This window comes from Sordaria macrospora, chromosome 7, assembly GCF_033870435.1.
Source record: "Sordaria macrospora chromosome 7, complete sequence".
NCBI classification, from domain to species: Eukaryota; Fungi; Ascomycota; class Sordariomycetes; order Sordariales; family Sordariaceae; genus Sordaria; species Sordaria macrospora.
Window position 1 is genome coordinate 1,721 of NC_089377.1, and position 17,529 is coordinate 19,249.

The 17,529-nt window shown below is 53.9% G+C and overlaps 5 protein-coding genes across 5 annotated transcripts; 4 read left to right on the top strand and 1 right to left on the bottom strand.

The window, feature by feature from the left end:
- Positions 1–282: 282 nt before the first annotated feature.
- SMAC4_14039 (uncharacterized protein) lies at positions 283–2,270 on the top strand (the record flags this gene model as incomplete). Its single annotated transcript, XM_066091748.1, has 2 exons — positions 283–563; positions 623–2,270. 2 exons carry the CDS (start codon positions 283–285, stop codon positions 2,211–2,213), a joined length of 1,872 nt encoding a protein of 623 aa, XP_065947631.1. The 3' UTR covers positions 2,214–2,270.
- Positions 2,271–3,138: 868 nt separating this feature from the next.
- Positions 3,139–3,733, bottom strand: SMAC4_14040 (uncharacterized protein; the record flags this gene model as incomplete). The annotated part of the gene is made up of 2 exons (XM_003345231.2): positions 3,139–3,313; positions 3,378–3,733. 2 exons carry the CDS (start codon positions 3,731–3,733, stop codon positions 3,139–3,141), a joined length of 531 nt encoding a protein of 176 aa, XP_003345279.2.
- Positions 3,734–6,817: 3,084 nt separating this feature from the next.
- Positions 6,818–7,558, top strand: SMAC4_14041 (uncharacterized protein; the record flags this gene model as incomplete). The annotated part of the gene is made up of 1 exon (XM_066091749.1): positions 6,818–7,558. The coding sequence occupies one exon, from the start codon at positions 6,818–6,820 to the stop codon at positions 7,556–7,558; it is 741 nt and encodes a 246-aa protein (XP_065947632.1).
- A 1,488-nt stretch (positions 7,559–9,046) lies between these two features.
- SMAC4_09658 (uncharacterized protein) lies at positions 9,047–9,874 on the top strand (the record flags this gene model as incomplete). Its single annotated transcript, XM_003342718.1, has 1 exon — positions 9,047–9,874. One exon carries the CDS (start codon positions 9,047–9,049, stop codon positions 9,872–9,874), a length of 828 nt encoding a protein of 275 aa, XP_003342766.1.
- Positions 9,875–11,695: 1,821 nt separating this feature from the next.
- Positions 11,696–16,333, top strand: SMAC4_09659 (uncharacterized protein; the record flags this gene model as incomplete). Its single annotated transcript, XM_003342719.2, has 4 exons — positions 11,696–13,804; positions 13,997–14,239; positions 14,288–15,182; positions 15,230–16,333. 4 exons carry the CDS (start codon positions 11,696–11,698, stop codon positions 15,319–15,321), a joined length of 3,339 nt encoding a protein of 1,112 aa, XP_003342767.2. The 3' UTR covers positions 15,322–16,333.
- Between the last annotated feature and the right edge of the window lie 1,196 nt (positions 16,334–17,529).

Sequence of the window (17,529 nt, forward strand, 5' to 3'; positions counted from 1 at the left end):
AGCGGCTCAGATGGTTACCTTTTGGCCCATGTCCAAAGCAACGCACTGCCCTACGTGGCTGGCATCCTCAACTGTTCGCTTGCGGCTATTGCACTAGCTTCTTGCCAATGTTTAGCGATCCAGTCAACGTTCCAAGCAGTCACCCTTGGCTTTTCCCGGCTTTCCGTCGCCGAAACCGTGGGGCTAGAAACCAGCTGGTGATAATAACGTCGTTGACGCCCTCGAACATGTTGTGTCTGGCCATCTCCTCAGCCCTCTGTACCCCGACAGTCCAGGAGCATCATGGTCATTCTTCGACATCTTACAGCCCATCTGGCGGCAGGCTTGGCTGTCACCGGAGCCGTACTGGCAAGCCCATTCAGCCATGTTGCCCGTGACGCCGACATCGCGACCGGCTTCGTTTCCGAGCTCACACAAAACGTCACCACTATTCACCAAGAGCAGCAGGAAACAGAGAAGCGCGGTCTCGTTTGCAGTCAGTCCTCGTCTCTGACGGTCGATCTAGGCTATGTCAAGTACCAAGGCCAACAGAATGCGGGTACCGGCGTCAACGTTTGGAAAGGGTAAGAATGGACACTTGTGTGATCTGTAATCAGACCTTTTACTGACAGTGCATGATCAGAATTCGGTATGCAACTGCTGCAAGATGGCAACCGCCGCGTCTCCCACCTCTCCAACCCAATGGCACGGTTATCCAAGCGACAGAACAGAGTGTCCAGTGCCCGGGTGTTTACCCATCTGTCGGTGGTCTACCTCCCATTCCAGGTGATGAGGACTGCCTCTTCCTCAACGTCTATGCCCCTTCCAAGGCGCAAAACCTCCCTGTCCTTGTTTGGATTCACGGTGGCGGATACGGTTTGGGAAACAGCGTCCAGGACATGACCGAGATCATCAACGCGAACAACAAGGGCTTCATTGTCGTCTCCATCCAGTACCGCCTTGGCGCCTTTGGCTTCCTCGCCTCGCAAGAAGTCAAGAACAAGGGTGTCGTCAATGCTGGTATCCTCGACCAGGCCTTTGCTCTCGCATGGGTCAAGCTGTTCATCTGCAAGTTTGGTGGTAACCCCCTAGCAGTCACCATCTCGGGCGAATCCGCCGGCGCCGGCTCTGTCATGTATCACAACCTTGCCGTCAACGGTGCTCTGGGACCCCTGCTGTTTGACAAGTCCATCGCCAATTCGCCTTACCTCCCCTTCCAGTACAACTACAACGATGCCATCCCTACCTCGAGGTACTATGCCTTCTCTCAGGCTGCCGGCTGCCCCAGCAGTGGGAACGTGTTCGCCTGCCTCCAGAGCAAGGACTCAGCCACGCTGCAACAAGCCAACGCCGTTGTCACCAACCAAGCACCCTATGGCTACTGGGCTTTCTGGCCCGTCACCGACCACGCTTACATCATGAGTCTCGCCAGCCAGCAGCTTGCCGCCAAGCAAGTTAGCGGCCAGAAGCTTCTTGTCGGTTTCAACGCCAATGAAGGTCCTCTGTTTGTCCAGAACAACATCGACACCGAGTCACAGCTTGTCGACTGGCTCAAGATTGAGTTCCCTAACCTCTCCGCGACCCAGATCAACTCCATCCTCGCTGCCAACCCCAACAGCAGCCCCACCAACCGCGCAGGCCCCTTCTTCGAAACCAACGGCCTTTCCGGCCCCAACGCGCTTAACATGTCCGGAGGTGCCAACGGCCAACAACAGCGCGGCTACAATATCTACGCCGAAGCCACCTTTGTCTGCCCAGCCTATTGGTTTGCCTCTGCATTTACCGGTTCCAGCACCAAGAAGGCATACGTATATCAGTACTCGGTCCCTTTTGCCACCCACGGCACCGACATGGCCGGCTACTTTGGTCCCCAAACTGAGAACCAGTCTAACCATTTTGTGCTTGCCTTCCGCCGCATCTGGGGCAACTTTGTTATGACCGGTAACCCGTCTATCGCCAGCCAGCTTGCCAATGGGCAGTCAACGGGGAATGCGAGCGTCCATCCTATCGCGACTTGGCCGGCTTGGGGTGAGAGTGCTCCCAAGTTGGTGAACCTGAATGAGACGGGTGGTGTGCAGTATCAAGAGCCGACGCAGTTCGGGTACAATGTGACGCAATCCAAGGGTCCTGGATTGAAGAATGCAATTGCCGTCGTGGACGCTAACACATGGGAGGGAGGAAGAGGTCAGAGGTGCGCCTTCTGGAAGCAATTGGCTCCCAGCATTCCCGCGTAGAAGGCTGTGTGGTGATATAACCTGGCAAGGGACGGTGGCTTGGAACGTTTGTCATCGACCTTTTGCCTCTCATTTTCATAGCGGCTCAATACAATGCTTTTCTCCATGCTCTATCCTATCCCTCGCCCTGCGTTTGCCCATGATGTTCCCATGTCGTGCCTATGCCTTGCACCCTAGTATGTCTGTCGCAAAGTCTTGCACAGTCGTCTCCGCACATCCGTAGCAGTTGCACAGCTGCCACGGCCATGAGTTAGTCAAGTTCACGGAGAGATGTTTGCCCAGCACTGACCTTTCTCTCAGCAACAGCTGAATCGTCAACATCCACGCATTTCAAGACAGTCGGGATGTCTCCCGCGGGGACATAGGCAGCGAAGCACGCGTTGGCAGTTATGACTTCGCGGCATTCGTCAGACCAGGGTTCGCAAGGTGGTTCTGCTCTTGGTGATAGCGCATGAGGTGATGAGGAGGTGGGCACTGCTGCGACGAGAATGGGAAACGCGAGGAAGAAAGCGTGGGGTATCATGATGTTGATCGATGATGTGATGCTTGATGATGACGAATGTTGTGCTAGTGGGCACTGATCATGCTCCGAAACGACCATCGCGAGGATGAGGACATGTTAGCTTATATGTCGCAAGCAGGGTGCCTGCCAAGACTATGGGGGCGGCAATCTGCCACAGGCTCGAAATCTCGAAACATGCAATGGTGTGGTGCTTAGGCAGAACGGGAATGTCAACTTGAAGCAATCTATTGCAATCTACTCTGACGACCATAATGTCCCATCCCAGGCCATTATGCCGGCCGGATATATGGGCAAATCTCGTTACCAGGTTCACACGTCTTTGAAGCAGCACAATGATGATGATCGTTGCATGACATTTCTCCTTTGCTATCTATCCGTCTACATCCCGTATCATCCTCCCACTCAGGCAACGATGTTGCCAGCCAGGAAGCTCTGGATGTAATCCTTCTTTCCAATGGGCACGCCCTTGCTCCTGAGAATCGCATACGCAGTCTGCACATGGAAGAAGAAGTTGGGGATGCTGTGTCCGAGGACAGATCCCTTGCCGGTGCTCTTGAGGGTCGTAGGACCGATGAGCCTGTTTGATGTCATCTTCACGTTAGCATGTCTTCATTACAAGCCTCCCGACTGGGGACACTCACAAATCGATGGGCTTCTCAGCAACACTATCAAGAACCTTGGCGTCCGCCTCCTCCACGAGCTTCTGCGCCCTGGCAATCCTCTCCCTCAAGTCCGCGATGGTGGTCTCCTTGTCCTCCCACGGCTGGAATTCCTGTCCCTGGAGACGGGCAAGCGTGCGCTTGATGTTTGTGGTGGCGTTCTGGATCTGGAAGGTGAACGGCTTCATGTCATCAATGAGGCGGGCGTTGGGATACTCGGCGTCTGCGGAGAGGCTTTGGGAAGAGGCATATTGCTCGGCGACATCGAGGATGTGAGCGAGGGTGTTGAGACCCTTGGAGAAGGTTGAGAGGACGATGTCGGAGAGTTGAATAGACATAGCGGTTGTAATGCTATGATTGTAACTCAAGTTGATGGTGATGTGACAGGTGGTTGACGGTGATCAGACCTGGAGAGCGGGTTGTTGGAACTTTAAGGAGAAAGGACGAGCGAGGTAATAGGAACACGGAGGATAGAGGGATGCGATGCGAGGTATATTACTTCCTTGTATCTTTCTTTCGCTCACTTTCCAAGTAACAGTTGACATCCGCTTTCGGATCAGATGCAGCCGCTGCTCGCATCTTGTTACAATTCCTGATTGCGTGCTTTTAGTAGTGATGTGTGAAGAACCGTTACAAGCACAGGAGTATTATCGCTTGGATAGAACAATAGAGTAACGGAGTAGTAGCCGAAAGGTACTGGTAGATTGTGATAGCTATTGCTTGCTGAAGAACCCTAACAACGACGGCTGGGAGGCCTTCTTATATACTGGTCTTCAGCCTTATCCCGTGGTCCCGTGAACCCGTGACCCGGGACCGTCCCGTAGTCCCGTAAACTCGGGACCCCGGGTCCTGTCCAATTGGTCAATCTATCTAAGTCCGCTGATTGGATCGTAACAGGTATCCTGGATGAGGAGACGAGAAGGTGGCTCGTGACGTTTCATGGGGTAGCTTCACATGTTGTTCAATTCGGCTTCTTTAGATTTGGTCATGTCTTGTTTCTGTTTCTATTTTATTTTTTGCTTTTCGTCATGATTATCCGCTTTTTCTTTTCTCCCTGTACTCATCACAAGTCGCCCTCCCCTGAGTCCCAGCCTCATGTTCTCTGAACAGATTGTCTTCCTAACGTTTCCGTCACCGCACACCTGTTTCTCTCTTTCCCTTTCCTCCTCCATCATATAGTGACCCCCGATCATGTACGTAACGCAGAACTAACATGGTTTCGCCACTGTTTAGCTTTTTCCGTCCCGTTTTCTACAAATAAATGCCGAAGGTCCACAATGTCATTTGAAAAGAAATAAAAGGTCATGGACTTGAGAACGACAAATCAGGAAGGACCGCAAAATTGTCCTTCCTTCACCCGGCATCTGCAGCGGCCGTGGAAATACCTACTTAAGGCCTCCAACAGCTCATGATAATCACATACGACCATACCCACTGGAAAACTCGGGATCCCGTCCGCTCTCCCATAGATAAGCCAATGAGGGCCAGACTAGTAGTTGGGTCGGTGACGACCAGCGAATCCCTGGTGTTGTATGTCTTTTTTTCTCCTTTTTTTCCCGATCTCTTTCATAAAACACACTTGTTGGTTACTTTTCTTTTGAGTCCGCATTGTATTTCCGAAGCTGGCAATTCGGTCGCTCAAGCGGTTTTATATAGTTGTGATAGCAGTCGAGAGGCACAACTGTAAGCCTGCCATCACAAGGCCTTCGAGACCAAAGTTAATTGTCAGCTGAATTTAACCACTGTTCCAAGCCCATACTCTGCCCTTGTCACAGGTACCTACCGAGTCCTTCCTTCACCCGGCATCTGCAGCGGCCGTAGAAATACCTACTTAAAGCCTCCGACAGCCCATAATAACCACATACGACCATACCCACTGGAAAACTCGGGATCCCGTCCGCTCTCCCATAGATAAGCCAGTGAGGGCCAGACTAGTAGTTGGGTCGGTGACGACCAGCGAATCCCTGGTGTTGTACGTCTTTTTTCCTTCTCTTTTTCCTTCTTTTTTTCCTAATCTCTTTTATAAAACACACTTGTTGGTTTCTTTTCTTTTGAGTCCCCACTGTATTTCCCTAATACCCAGCACAAATATTTGCCCCTTCATTTTAACCTTTGCCGCCCAAGCAAAAGGTGCTGCAGATGCTGTGCTGAGATCATGCGACCTTGGCGCCTGCTGTGGAGAACTTTGGACCTCTCGCAGTACTCCCCTTCCTCCTTCAATTCACTTCCCTTCCTAAAACCACCTGCTCTGGAATTTCCATTTCTTCCTTCTTCTGCGTCCGGTTGTATTGGGATGTTCTTTTTTTGATTCGTCTTCGCTGCCAGAATTCGAAGTAAAAGTGTTGGAAGTCCGTGCCCTGGCCTTGCCCATTCACTCACCTTGTCCATTCACCGGCACCCCTTCCCGGTATTTAGGAGTCTGCCCTGGTTTCCGTTTCTCGTCTTCCATTTTCTTCCTTAACCAACCCTTCCTCCGTTTGTCGCCTTTCCCTATCTCAGCAGGAAGTAAAAGGGGAGGATTTCGGCCTGCGTCAACCGCCAAGCTGCGTTGCAACATCACCTCCAGCTGAGCTACTCCACGGCATCACCACGACCGGCGCCCCCAACCCTCGACCCATCGTCGATGCGGGCTCCCTCAGGGCTCCCCTGCCTCGCCCATCATCTACTTGCTCTACACAGAGCCGGTCCATCGCCTTGGAGAGAGCGAAGCGCAGCATTTTGGATATGCAGACGACTGTGCAGTTCTTGTTACCGGCACTTCAAACGAAGAGGTCGCAGAGAAGGCCCAACGAGAGCTGGACGCCATGGTACAATGGGGAGTAGACAACGCTGTTGACTTCTCGCCGGACAAGACCGAAATTCAGGTTTTCTCCAGGAAAAGACAAACTGCGCCTTTCCCAACCATTACACACGGAGGAGTCGAGGTGGCTGCACAGCCGGCAATGCGTTGGCTGGGGATTTGGCTCCACAGCAAGCTGAACTGGAAGCACCACATTGAGCACAGGCTCGCCTCCGCCAAGCAGGTAGTCCGCCACATACGCGGTCTCAACAGAGTCTACCACGGCGCCCCTCCAGGCTCCATGGTGAAGGCTATGAAGGCTGTCGTCCTGCCAAAGGCCCTATTTGGCTCTGAAATCTGGTGGCCAGGCCATAAGAAGCACGCCCTTCATCGTAAACAAGGGGAGTTTCCGCTTGTTAGCAATGGACTGGCGGACCTCGTCCATAAAGTCCAGACTGCAGTTAACATTGCCATCCGCGCCAGCTTACCAGTGTGGAGAACGACGCGCCTTGCCATTCTCTACCGCGAAGCTAGCCTGCCTCCCGTCCCCCTTCTTCTAGAAGCGGCCCGGCGGCGGCACGCTGTGCGCCTCCTCACCTTAGATCCTGCCCACCCGCTCGTCCCGCGTCTCTCGGAACCCTGAATGACGCCGCGCGGCCTGCCTCGCCGCCCTACAACTCTACAGACGGCTGCACAGCTCGCCTTGCCTTTCCCGCGGCCTGTTCTACAGCCGCCCGTCTATAACGAAGATACTCACAAAGATCCAGCGCCCACGTCTAAGGACAGGGCTGCCAAGGATTTCGAAGAATGGCTTCTCCAACGAGATCCCTCGGAGATTGTCGTTTACACCGACGGCTCTATGATAGCTAAGCAGATGGGCCCCCCAGCGCACGCGGAGGACCCCGACGCCGAAGAAAGACCAGAGGGCGAGTGCGTAGGCTTTGGCTACGTAATCTTTCAAGGACAGACAGAACTCGGCCGCGGATGCGGTCAGCTAGAACAAGCGGAAGTTTTCGATGCGGAGGCGGAAGGCGCGCGGCATGGTCTCAAGGCCGCTGTGGCGCTCTTCCCGGAGGCACAGGCCCGACCACGCATTACGATATGCCTTGATAACACGTCCGTCATTAGAGGACTCCGAGGAACCCCAGCTGCGTCGTCACAAGCGGCTTTCCTCGATTTCCGCGCCATCCGAAAGGGCTACGGCCCCAGTTTGGTGGACGTCCGCTGGGTACCCGGCCACAAGGGCATCACGGGCAACGAGATTGCTGACGAGCTCGCTAAGGCGGGCGCCGAAGGAGGAGAGGTAGTCAATGAAGGCTTGGCTACCCTTGCGCACTCAAGGCGGCTTGCTAAGAGGGAGGCGCATACGGATTTCAAGGCATAGTGGGCCGCGAACAAGCCAGAGTCTTATGCAGACTACCGGTTGGGGGTCTCTATCCAGCCTAACGACGAACTAAAAGAGCTGGACAGACGCTCTTTACACCACCTCCTCGCGGCCAGGTCTGGCCACGGGGATTTCAAGGATTACCACGAGCGCTTCGAGCACGAGGACGCCCTCCTGACATGCTTCTGTGGAAGCTGGAAGAATCCCTTCCATCCCTTCTTCTGCAGAAAGGCGTATGCAGTTTCCCCGGTCACGGGCGAAGCGGCTACGCGGGAGAATCTCTCCCTTGCTATTGGAGTTTACTGGCAGCGCTTCATCGCTAGGATCCAGACCTCGCACTTCTTTTCGTGGACTTGCACGAGAAAGGCATGGCGCCAGACCCTCTGGCAACAGCACACTGACGGCGGTGGCGCCGCTGACAACCTTACGGGGTTCTTGCGGAGTAGAGGGGTGGAGGTTGGCCATGGCCACGATATTGAGAGGGTTACGGTGGACTTGGACAGGCTGGTTCACCGTGCAAGGAGACGGGAGGAGGCCTTGCGGGAGGAGGAGAGCGGGAGTGAGAGTGGAGAGGAGTGATTTCGTCATTTCTTTTATCCCTTTCTTTGTGCTACAGGTTCCGTCATATACTGGCGGCTCGCCCACTGGGCGATTCGATTACAAGTGTTGGGCCGCGTTTACGCTATGGGCAACACATGATATATACTGGCAATAGGCCTCGGTTTGCCCTCGGATTAATGGTTTTGGTGGACAGTTAGGGCATTGCTCTTAATCTTGTATGCTAGACTCACCGGTGCGGCACGTCTCATGCCCTACGGGAGGCGGAAGTAGACGTTAAAAATAACAACAACAACAACAACAAAAAACCTCTAGAGGAAGGTTGGGCTTTTAAGGCCTTCTTATGCCAAAGGGAAACGGTACCTATCTAGTATGTACGGGTCTTTGTCACCTAAGGCTCCAAGGCATCTAGCAATCTGCATACATGTAGGTCTTTCTCGTATGACACCAGGAGTGTGGTGTATGCCCGTTTAACAGTGTGGCATATGCTCGTTTGACAGTGTGGCATATGTCCGTGTGACACCCGACGAGGATGCAAATCCTTTACGCCAAGCATGTAGCCTTGGCAGGCACAGTGCTCATGTGCTCCAGTCCCACCCACGAGCAGGGCATCCTTTCAAATTTCGGTTTCCCCCCGTACTTGACTAACGGCCAAGACGACACGATGTGATTGGTTTGCGTCGTCTAGTCTAGCGTGTCTCGGAATGCTCATCTAATTCGCCTTTGCCGAGACTCACTTTCTTTGAGCTTTGCTTGTTAGGTACCAGACACCCACCAGATCCTCCTCTCTCTCTCTTCCTCCCTCACCATGTTTCTTCTGTGATACGCTTCCAGTCATTGCCATTCTCCGCGGCGCCCGACATTTGCATCATCACCACCGCTGCCTTTTGCAACTTCGACTTCAGCTGCTTGACACCAGCTTCGAAAAACATGCACCTCCCATCGCGCACAGCTTGGTCCCTCCTGCTCCCTTTGATCAGTCTTGGGGCCGTTGCTAACGCTGCGGATTCCGGCATCATCGAGGTCGACCTTCTTTTCCCGCGCAACGAGACATATGCGCCCACCGAGTGGATGCCTTTCGTCTTTTCCATCCGGAATGGCGAGCTCTCAAAACATCTCAATCCTTTTCTTGATTACCGGGGATGGAACACGTCCGACTTGGGAGATGGCGGGTTTGACCACACATTTGACAACATAAAATGGGCAAACTGGTCTGGCCAGGACCCCTACTTTGTTTACCACTTCCGCAACGACCTCCAGACCGAGGGAACCTGGTGGCTCGACTGGGAATACTTTTTCCTCAGTTGCAAAGAGGATTACACAAAGCAGTGGGGTTCTGGCAAGCCCGTGTTTCTTAACAGCACGTCTCGACGCATCACATTCACCATCAAAGAAGGCGGCCAGGCGGTAGATCTCGTCGCTGCCACGGCTAACGACAAGACGTGTTCCGACCAGAACATAGCTGCGATCAACATCACCGGCAAAACTGGGTATGCTCCGGGGGCGCCTCGAGAGCTGCCAGATGAAATCTGCGCAGTGGTGGGATCCCCCGAACCAGCCGCCACCCCTTGCCAGGTCAAGGTGGACTCGGCCGTTGCCGCCAGCATGACGGCGTCGTTGAGGGCCAAGTTGTGCGATCCCTTACGCACCCTAAATCCTCCGGCCGACTGTCCGGAGGACAGCGCCGCTCAGAGGCTGGCTGTTGCAGGTGTGGTTTGCTTGGCAGCCGCCGCAGGAGTGATTGGATTTTTGGCTTGAAGATGATGGGATTTGGGGAGTGTAATTCAATGATGCATCTTACCTTATGCAGGTGCTTCACCCCTTAACGCAGGAACATGCACCGCTGTACGGTATGCACGTAATGTAATAATGTACCTATGCGTTATCGCCAAAAAAAAGGTTCCTTGCCACTGAATCTTGTTTTGCTCGTGGCTTTGGCAAAACGTCCTAACACGTGGTTTTTGACCCCTCGACTAGACCTACCCCTAGACAATTCCACACCTCCCCAATTTCACATTTCGCATGACCCATAACTTGGGGCTGACTCCGAGAACCCTAACCAAGCCGCACCCTAGAGGTATCAAATCCCTACTTACACACAAAGCCAAAATCATATCCGCCCTCGCCATTGTGACCATTGTGCTGTGCCATGCAAGATCAGAAAAGCGGAAACTGCATTGTGGATTCTCCGCATTTTGCATGAGCAATGCAAATGACCTTGTGAAATCGCCTAATCAACTGATCTTTTCACCATGCTGCCTGTACAAGTAAAAGGCCACCCACGACGGGCGGACCTTCCCCTTAGGTGCACAGTTTCACATTGCAGAATTTACACTGCGCTGTATGCGGCCCGGTGCGAAGCGTGGCGGGCCGCGGCGGATATACTAATACGAGACGGGAAGTGGAGAACATTTCCTCCGCATTTCGGTCTAAATACCAACGACACCTCCTTTCCACTCTTCCTTTCCCAACCACCGCGCACAGACCACACATGGAAGACACCTTTGCCCAAAATGGCCAAACCGAAATCCCCTTATGGAAGCCTTGTCTTTTTCACCAGACTGGGACATGGGATTGCTTGTTCCACGCCGTCACCATAGCATCGTGCTCAATCCCTTTGGGGCAATAGCTGGAGGATTTCGCGGCGATGGCCTCCTTTGGGGCTCAATGAAGGGAGCTGAGGTGGCAGGCAGTCTTCGGCAATCCCGCGGTCAACACAAACCGACAACTTCAAGCCAATGCAAATGCTCCCAAAATCAAAGACTTCCCGTCACTTCCTTCAACACCTTCAACAAGGCGAACGTATCAGGCGCAAACCTCGATGGACCATGGTTCGTACCCTCCCATGGCTTGGTTACATATTTCAGGCACGCGGTTTCATTTTGTGAAATCCGCCACTTTCAGGTACCCCCGCCCTACCCAGTCTTGACAACATTGGGCTCGGCCCACCTGCGGATGCTTTTGGCGAAAGACAGTGACCCTTGGCGCGCAGAGTTTTCACCTAGCTGCGAAACTAATATGAAGCATTGTTCGTTAATTTCCGCTCATGGTGCCCTCTGGAACCCTTCTGGGCGACAAGTGAAGCAATACTGTGCTAGTTTGCTACCGATCAGTACACTAAATGGATGGCCATATCCTTCAAATCCTTGAGTCAGCGGCAGCCGCCATCAATCGCATTCGGCAAGTCAGCCCCGGGATTACCGTACAATGGGATGTGCTAACCCTTGCCGATGCTGCCCCTAAGCAGACAGAGCCCTGCAGCCTTGGGGTCTGGAAGTTTGAACACTTGAAAGAGTGAGAGTGAGAGGGAGTTTGTGAGCGGGTATGCAACTAGCATGTTCCATCACCTCGAGGCGGTAACTCGTCAAGAGCGAGAAAACAGCTAGATATAAAGACCACTTCTTCGCTGTCTCCGTTGGCTTAGCAATGAGCAAGGTCCATCATCTCCATCTATTCTTCTGGCTATCAAGGCCTTTATTGCACTGAACTATCGCTTGGATGTAAGTGGCCCCAAAACACAATTGGTACGATATGAAACTAACAACACAACACAGTCTTTATCAAGTCCCGTGTGCATCCATGGTGGCTTCATTATGGTTCACTGCGGGCATGGGGGCACTCGGCCTCCTGCTCTCCGCTGATGGAGGCATGGCTGCCAAACAGCCAGGTTTCCGCTTCCCTTCAAGCCCCGCCTACCGTGAGGTATGCCCTGAGCGATGTATTATTTCCGGGCCAAACTCGGGAAACTGGTCTGTCTATCCCAACTTTAAGCAGATCAAGAAGTGCACCCAGACCATGTTCTACGACTTCAACCTCTATGACCAAGTCGACAATCCCGACACCAACTCCCGCATCGCTGCTTGCACTTCGTTCGGTCCTGACTTTTCCCTTCTACCTCCCAACAACTCTGCCGCACGGACTGCTTTCGTCGACTCTGTCAACGTCGAATTTGAAGTTGGCTGGCATGAGGAGGGATTCGGCCTGGCTGCTTCCGGCCTTCGGTCCCTGATCAAGCAAATCCGCAAGTACATCGACAACGGACACGGAGCGACTGATGGGCCCTTCATTGTCTATGCTCAGTCTGGCCAAGCCACTGTCGGTCTCTACGTCGGCCAGGGTCTGCAGAACCAAGGCCTCAGCGAGTCTGCCTTGAGCATCTTGCAGGGCAATATCGACACTCTCAATGTCTCGACGCCCAGCTTGGCCATGCAGCTTTGCGGCTCTGGTCTCGACAGCACTCATACGTTTGGCATCATGGTCACCAGCAATGCCACCTTTGCTCCCATCCAAAACGCCATCAAGACTTGGGCCAACGCCACTTGCTTGTCCTTTGCCGGCTCCAAGAGCTTTGCCGGCCAGGCCGTATTTACCACGCCCCTTCTGCCCACAAACGGCACTTTTGGTCTGAATTCCACCATCGACTCCAACTCCACCGCCCAGGTTAGAGGGCACGGCCCCAAGTACCACAGGGCTCTCCACGCCCTCCATGCTCGTGCCGAGTGCAAGAGTGCGCAGGTTGAATCTGGTGATAGCTGTGCTTCGCTGGCCACCAAGTGTGGCATTTCGGGCGCCGCCTTCACAAAGCTTCACCCCGCCTCCGACTTTTGTGCCAGCCTGAAGCCGAAGCAACATGTCTGCTGCACTACCGGAGATCTTCCTGACTTCCGTCCCGTTCCTAACACCGATGGCTCTTGCTTCTCGTACAAGGTCAAGGCCAATGATAACTGCGCTAATCTCGCTGCCGAGTATGGCTTGACCAACAAGGACATCGAGGGCTTCAACAAAAACACCTGGGGCTGGAACGGCTGTCAGCTCCTGTTCACTGACACCATCATGTGCCTGAGCAAGGGAAACCCGCCCTTCCCCGCCCCGATCGCTAACGCCGTGTGCGGTCCGCAAAAGCCAGGCTCCAAGGCGCCGACTGATGGCTCCAAGATTTCCAACTTGAACCCCTGCCCTCTCAACGCTTGCTGCAACATCTGGGGCCAGTGTGGTATCACCAAGGACTTCTGTGTTGACACCAACACCGGCGCTCCGGGAACTGCCAAGCCAGGCACCTACGGCTGCATCTCCAACTGCGGCACTGACATTGTCAAGGGTGACGGGTCCGGCGCCATCAAAATTGCCTATTTCGAAGCCTACAACCTAGGCCGAGAGTGCCTCCACCAGGACGCCTCTCAGGTCGACACATCCCAGTACACACACATCCACTTTGCCTTTGGTACCCTGACCACTGACTACCAAGTTGAGGTTGGCGATGTCTTGTCTTCTTACCAGTTCCAGGAATTCAAGCGCATTAGGGGCGCCAAGCGTATCTTGTCCTTTGGTGGCTGGGACTTCTCCGCTCTGCCTGCAACTTACTTTATCTTCCGCAACGGTGTCACCGCCGCCAACCGTCTTAAGATGGCCACCAATATTGCCAACTTCATCAAGAAGCACGATCTCGACGGTGTTGACATTGACTGGGAGTACCCCGGCGCACCCGATCTTCCCGACATCCCGCCTGCCAGCCCGGATGATGGACCCAACTATCTCGCCTTCCTCGTTGTTCTGAAGAATCTGCTGCCTGGCAAGTCGGTCTCGATCGCCGCTCCCTCGTCCTATTGGTACCTCAAGCAGTACCCTCTTAAGCAAATCGGTGCTGTAGTGGACTATATCGTCTACATGACGTATGATTTGCACGGGCAGGTATGTGGAAACATCCGATAAAATCTTTCCCTTCGTCCTTTGTCTTTTTTTTTTCTTCTTTTTTTTTTTTTTTTCCCTTACATTCGTGGGCTTGACCCCAGTACATGAGCACCTGATCACTTGCCTTCCCCGTCGGATCCATCACGTTGCTGTGGAATGAAATGATGCTAACGAAGGTTGGCCCTGACTCAGTGGGATGCCCACAACAGTTACTCTCAGGAGGGATGTGACACCGGCAACTGCCTACGCAGCCAAGTCAACCTAACAGAGACCAAGCAATCGTTGGCCATGATCACCAAAGCCGGAGTCCCGGGCAAGAAGGTCATTGTCGGCGTGACCAGCTACGGTCGATCTTTTGAAATGGCGCAGCCTGGCTGCTGGGGTCCAGGCTGCTTTTTTACCGGCGACAGCATGAACTCGAACGCGAAGAAGGGCGTGTGCACCGGCACTGCCGGGTAAATTGCAGACGCCGAGATTGCCGAGATCATAGCCGGGACCGGCTCGAAGCGTTCGGGCAGAGTCATCGCCAGCTTCGTGGATGCAAGCAGCAACAGCGACATTCTCGTGTACGATAATAACCAGTGGGTCGGCTACATGAGCGGCGCCACCAAGAAGACCCGTTCGTCTCTGTACGCGGCGTGGGGATTGGGAGGTACCACGGACTGGGCTAGTGATTTGCAAAAGTACAACCCTGTTCCGTCGCCTTCCAAGGATTGGAAGACCTTCAAGCTCGCTATCCGCTCTAACTTGGATCCCAAGTCCGACGATGGCGTCCGTGGAGGCAACTGGACCAAGTTGACCTGCACCAACGACTTCACGCGCCACCCACTTGAACATGCTCCTCAGGAGAGTTGGAAGGAGCTCGGCGCGGATTCCGCGTGGGAAGATGCTATCAGAAACTGGAAAGATAACAACCGTGACAGACAGGGCTACTCCTTCATGGACTCGATTGGAGATACATTCGGCATGGGACGTGGAGCCAACACACAGTGCAACCAATTAAGCGTAGGGGACAACTGCGACGATTTTTCAGATTGTCCCAACAGTGCGAACGGGGACAGTTCTGGTCCTGCGGCGCAATTGATCTGGAACTCACTGGTGCGGATCCATCTGGTCTACCATGAGTACTACAACGCTTTGTCCACGGCTTCCGGCGTCATCAGCATGTCTCTCGGTAGCATGACCAAGACTTTCGCACCCGTCCCACCGCCTCCTGATAATTCGATGACGGAACTCCTCATTGATTTTTTCACTCTTGGAGCCCTCTCATTCGCCGGTCCTTTTTTCAACACCTTTCTCAAAACCACGGCGTACTTCGCCGCAAAGCAGGGCTCTTCGGCTCACGACAACATCAAGGACACGGTTATGACCCTAATCGGTCAAGGCACAAGCATTGGCAAGGGCTTGCTCCCCGACAAAGGCGAGGCGCCATGGACAGACAAAGACCAGAGCGACTTCTCCCACTACATGGGCAAAGCCATCACCGCCTGGCGCGACGCCATCGCCCTCTCTGTTAAAAAGCTTTTCAAGGGCGAGGACGAGGAGCTCGAAGCCATGTGGGAGCTTATGTCAGACGGCAAGCTGATACGGGGCTTAGGGGAAGCACACTTCGACGTCAACAAGACTTCCACGGACATGGAGCACGACGTCTCCAAGTCCTTCTACGCCTTCGCCATCCCCAACCTATGGCGCTACTCCAAGACCTATGCCTTCGTCATCGACTCCGGTATCTCCTGCGGCACCGCTAACCCGCTTGGAGATTACTTGACCGACGATACCATGAAGAGCACCGGTTCCTGCGTCGACGACAGATGGTACTTCCTTGTGCACCCCGAAGGCGACTCCAAAGTGTGCAAGTGCGAAATCCCCGCTGGCCACGGTCCTTGTCAGACCGTTTGCCGCGACAACAAGTTCTCCGCTCCCACCGGTTTCGACTCCCTAGAGAGCTTCAATATCACCAAGAATGATTTGATCAAAGGCTCGGTTCGCACATGGAAGGCAAACGGCCAGAGAAACGGTGGTTCCCTTGCCGATCCCCGTGAAGGCAGCACCATCGATGACCTTCTCAAGGTAGATATTACCACCCCCGGCTACGTCCGGCTTCCCGTCTGCTCTCCTGAACGCGCCTTCCAGTCTTGGGACACCTCCAGCAAGGGGTCATCCCCTAACTACCCCTGCGACATCCCGCCCGGAAAGAACAACTGCGGCGACTCGACCTTCGAGAACCAGACCTCCGGCGGCAGCCCTTCTGTGGAGGACTGTCTCCAGATCATCAAGAACATCGAGGGAGACGGCAGCACGGAGTGGACGGTGGGTATCGGCGCTCAGAAAGAGATTGCTAAAGCCGGTAAATGCAGATTCGGCGTGGAAGCAGAGGGTGTCAAGGGTAGTGTCACCTACAACGTCGGTGGGCAGGATATGATTGATATCATCAACGAGTCTATCAAGCAGTTTGGAGGAGGCGGCAAGGTGGGTGCCAAGGGGTATATGAAATGCAATGGTAATGCCAGCCAGCAGCCTGTTAAGTGAGGTATTTACTAGATGAGCTTGCCCTCTGTCACACGGATAATGCCCACAATCCAGGGTAAGGGTCGCAAGGCTCAACAGAGCCTCGACGCTTGGTATCAGCCTGGGGATGGCCGGAGGCCTCCGGCCGCAACACTTACCTCGGCCGGACTTTTGCCACCGGCACTACTTACCCGAACTTCCCTTGACGTCACCGGGCTAGCGAGCCAACCATAGGAATGCCGAAGGCACTAAAAGGATCACCACAAGTCAATCCAAGTCACCCTAAGAACAACCACAGCCAACTAAGCAAAGAGCAGGACGTTTGGATGAAGGGCGGCACTAGGAAAGAGATAGGGAATGGATGAAGGCATTCCGGAAGATCCACATGTACACAGCTGCTAGATAAATGCCTTGAAGCCTCAGGCAACAAGGTTCGATACGTACCTCAAGTACGTACCACAACTCTTTGGCATAAGAAGGCCTTGAAGCCCAGCCTTTGGTTGAAGGTTGGAAGGATGAGCAAGGCCTTCGAGACCAAAGTAGTTTATCAGCGGAATTGAACTCATTGTTCCAAGCCCAGAACTCTGCCCTTGTCACATTAGGCTTGATAGAGACCCCCAACCGGTAGTCTGCATAAGACTCTGGCTTGTTCGTGGCCCACCATGCCTTGAAATCCGTACGCGCCTCCCTCTTGGCAATACACCTTGAGTGTGCAAGGGTAGCAAAGCCTTCATTGACTACCTCTCCCCCTTCAGCCCCCGCCTTAGCGAGTTCGTCAGCAATCTCGTTGCCCGTGATGCGCTTGTGGCCAGGAACCCAGCGGACATCCACCAGACAGGGGCCATAGCCCGGTATGTATCACAGTAGTAGGCGGCTCGAACCAAACAGCTACTTGGACCCCAGTACATGGTGTCTGCATAGTGTTGTTGTTGTTGTTGTTGTTGTTGTTGTTGTTGTTGTTGTTGTTGTTATTTTTAACGTCTACTTCCGCCTCCCGTAGGGCATGAGACGTGCCACATCGGTGAGTCTAGCGTACAAGAATAAGAGCAGTGCCCTGACTGTTCACCAAAACCATTAACCCGAGGGCAACCCGAGGCCTATTGCCAGTGTGACAAGGGCAGTGTTCTGGGCTTGGAACAGTAGGTCAATTCAGCTGATAAACTACTTTGGTCTCGAAGGCCTTGTTGATCCTTTCAACCCTCAAGAGGAGGGCTGAG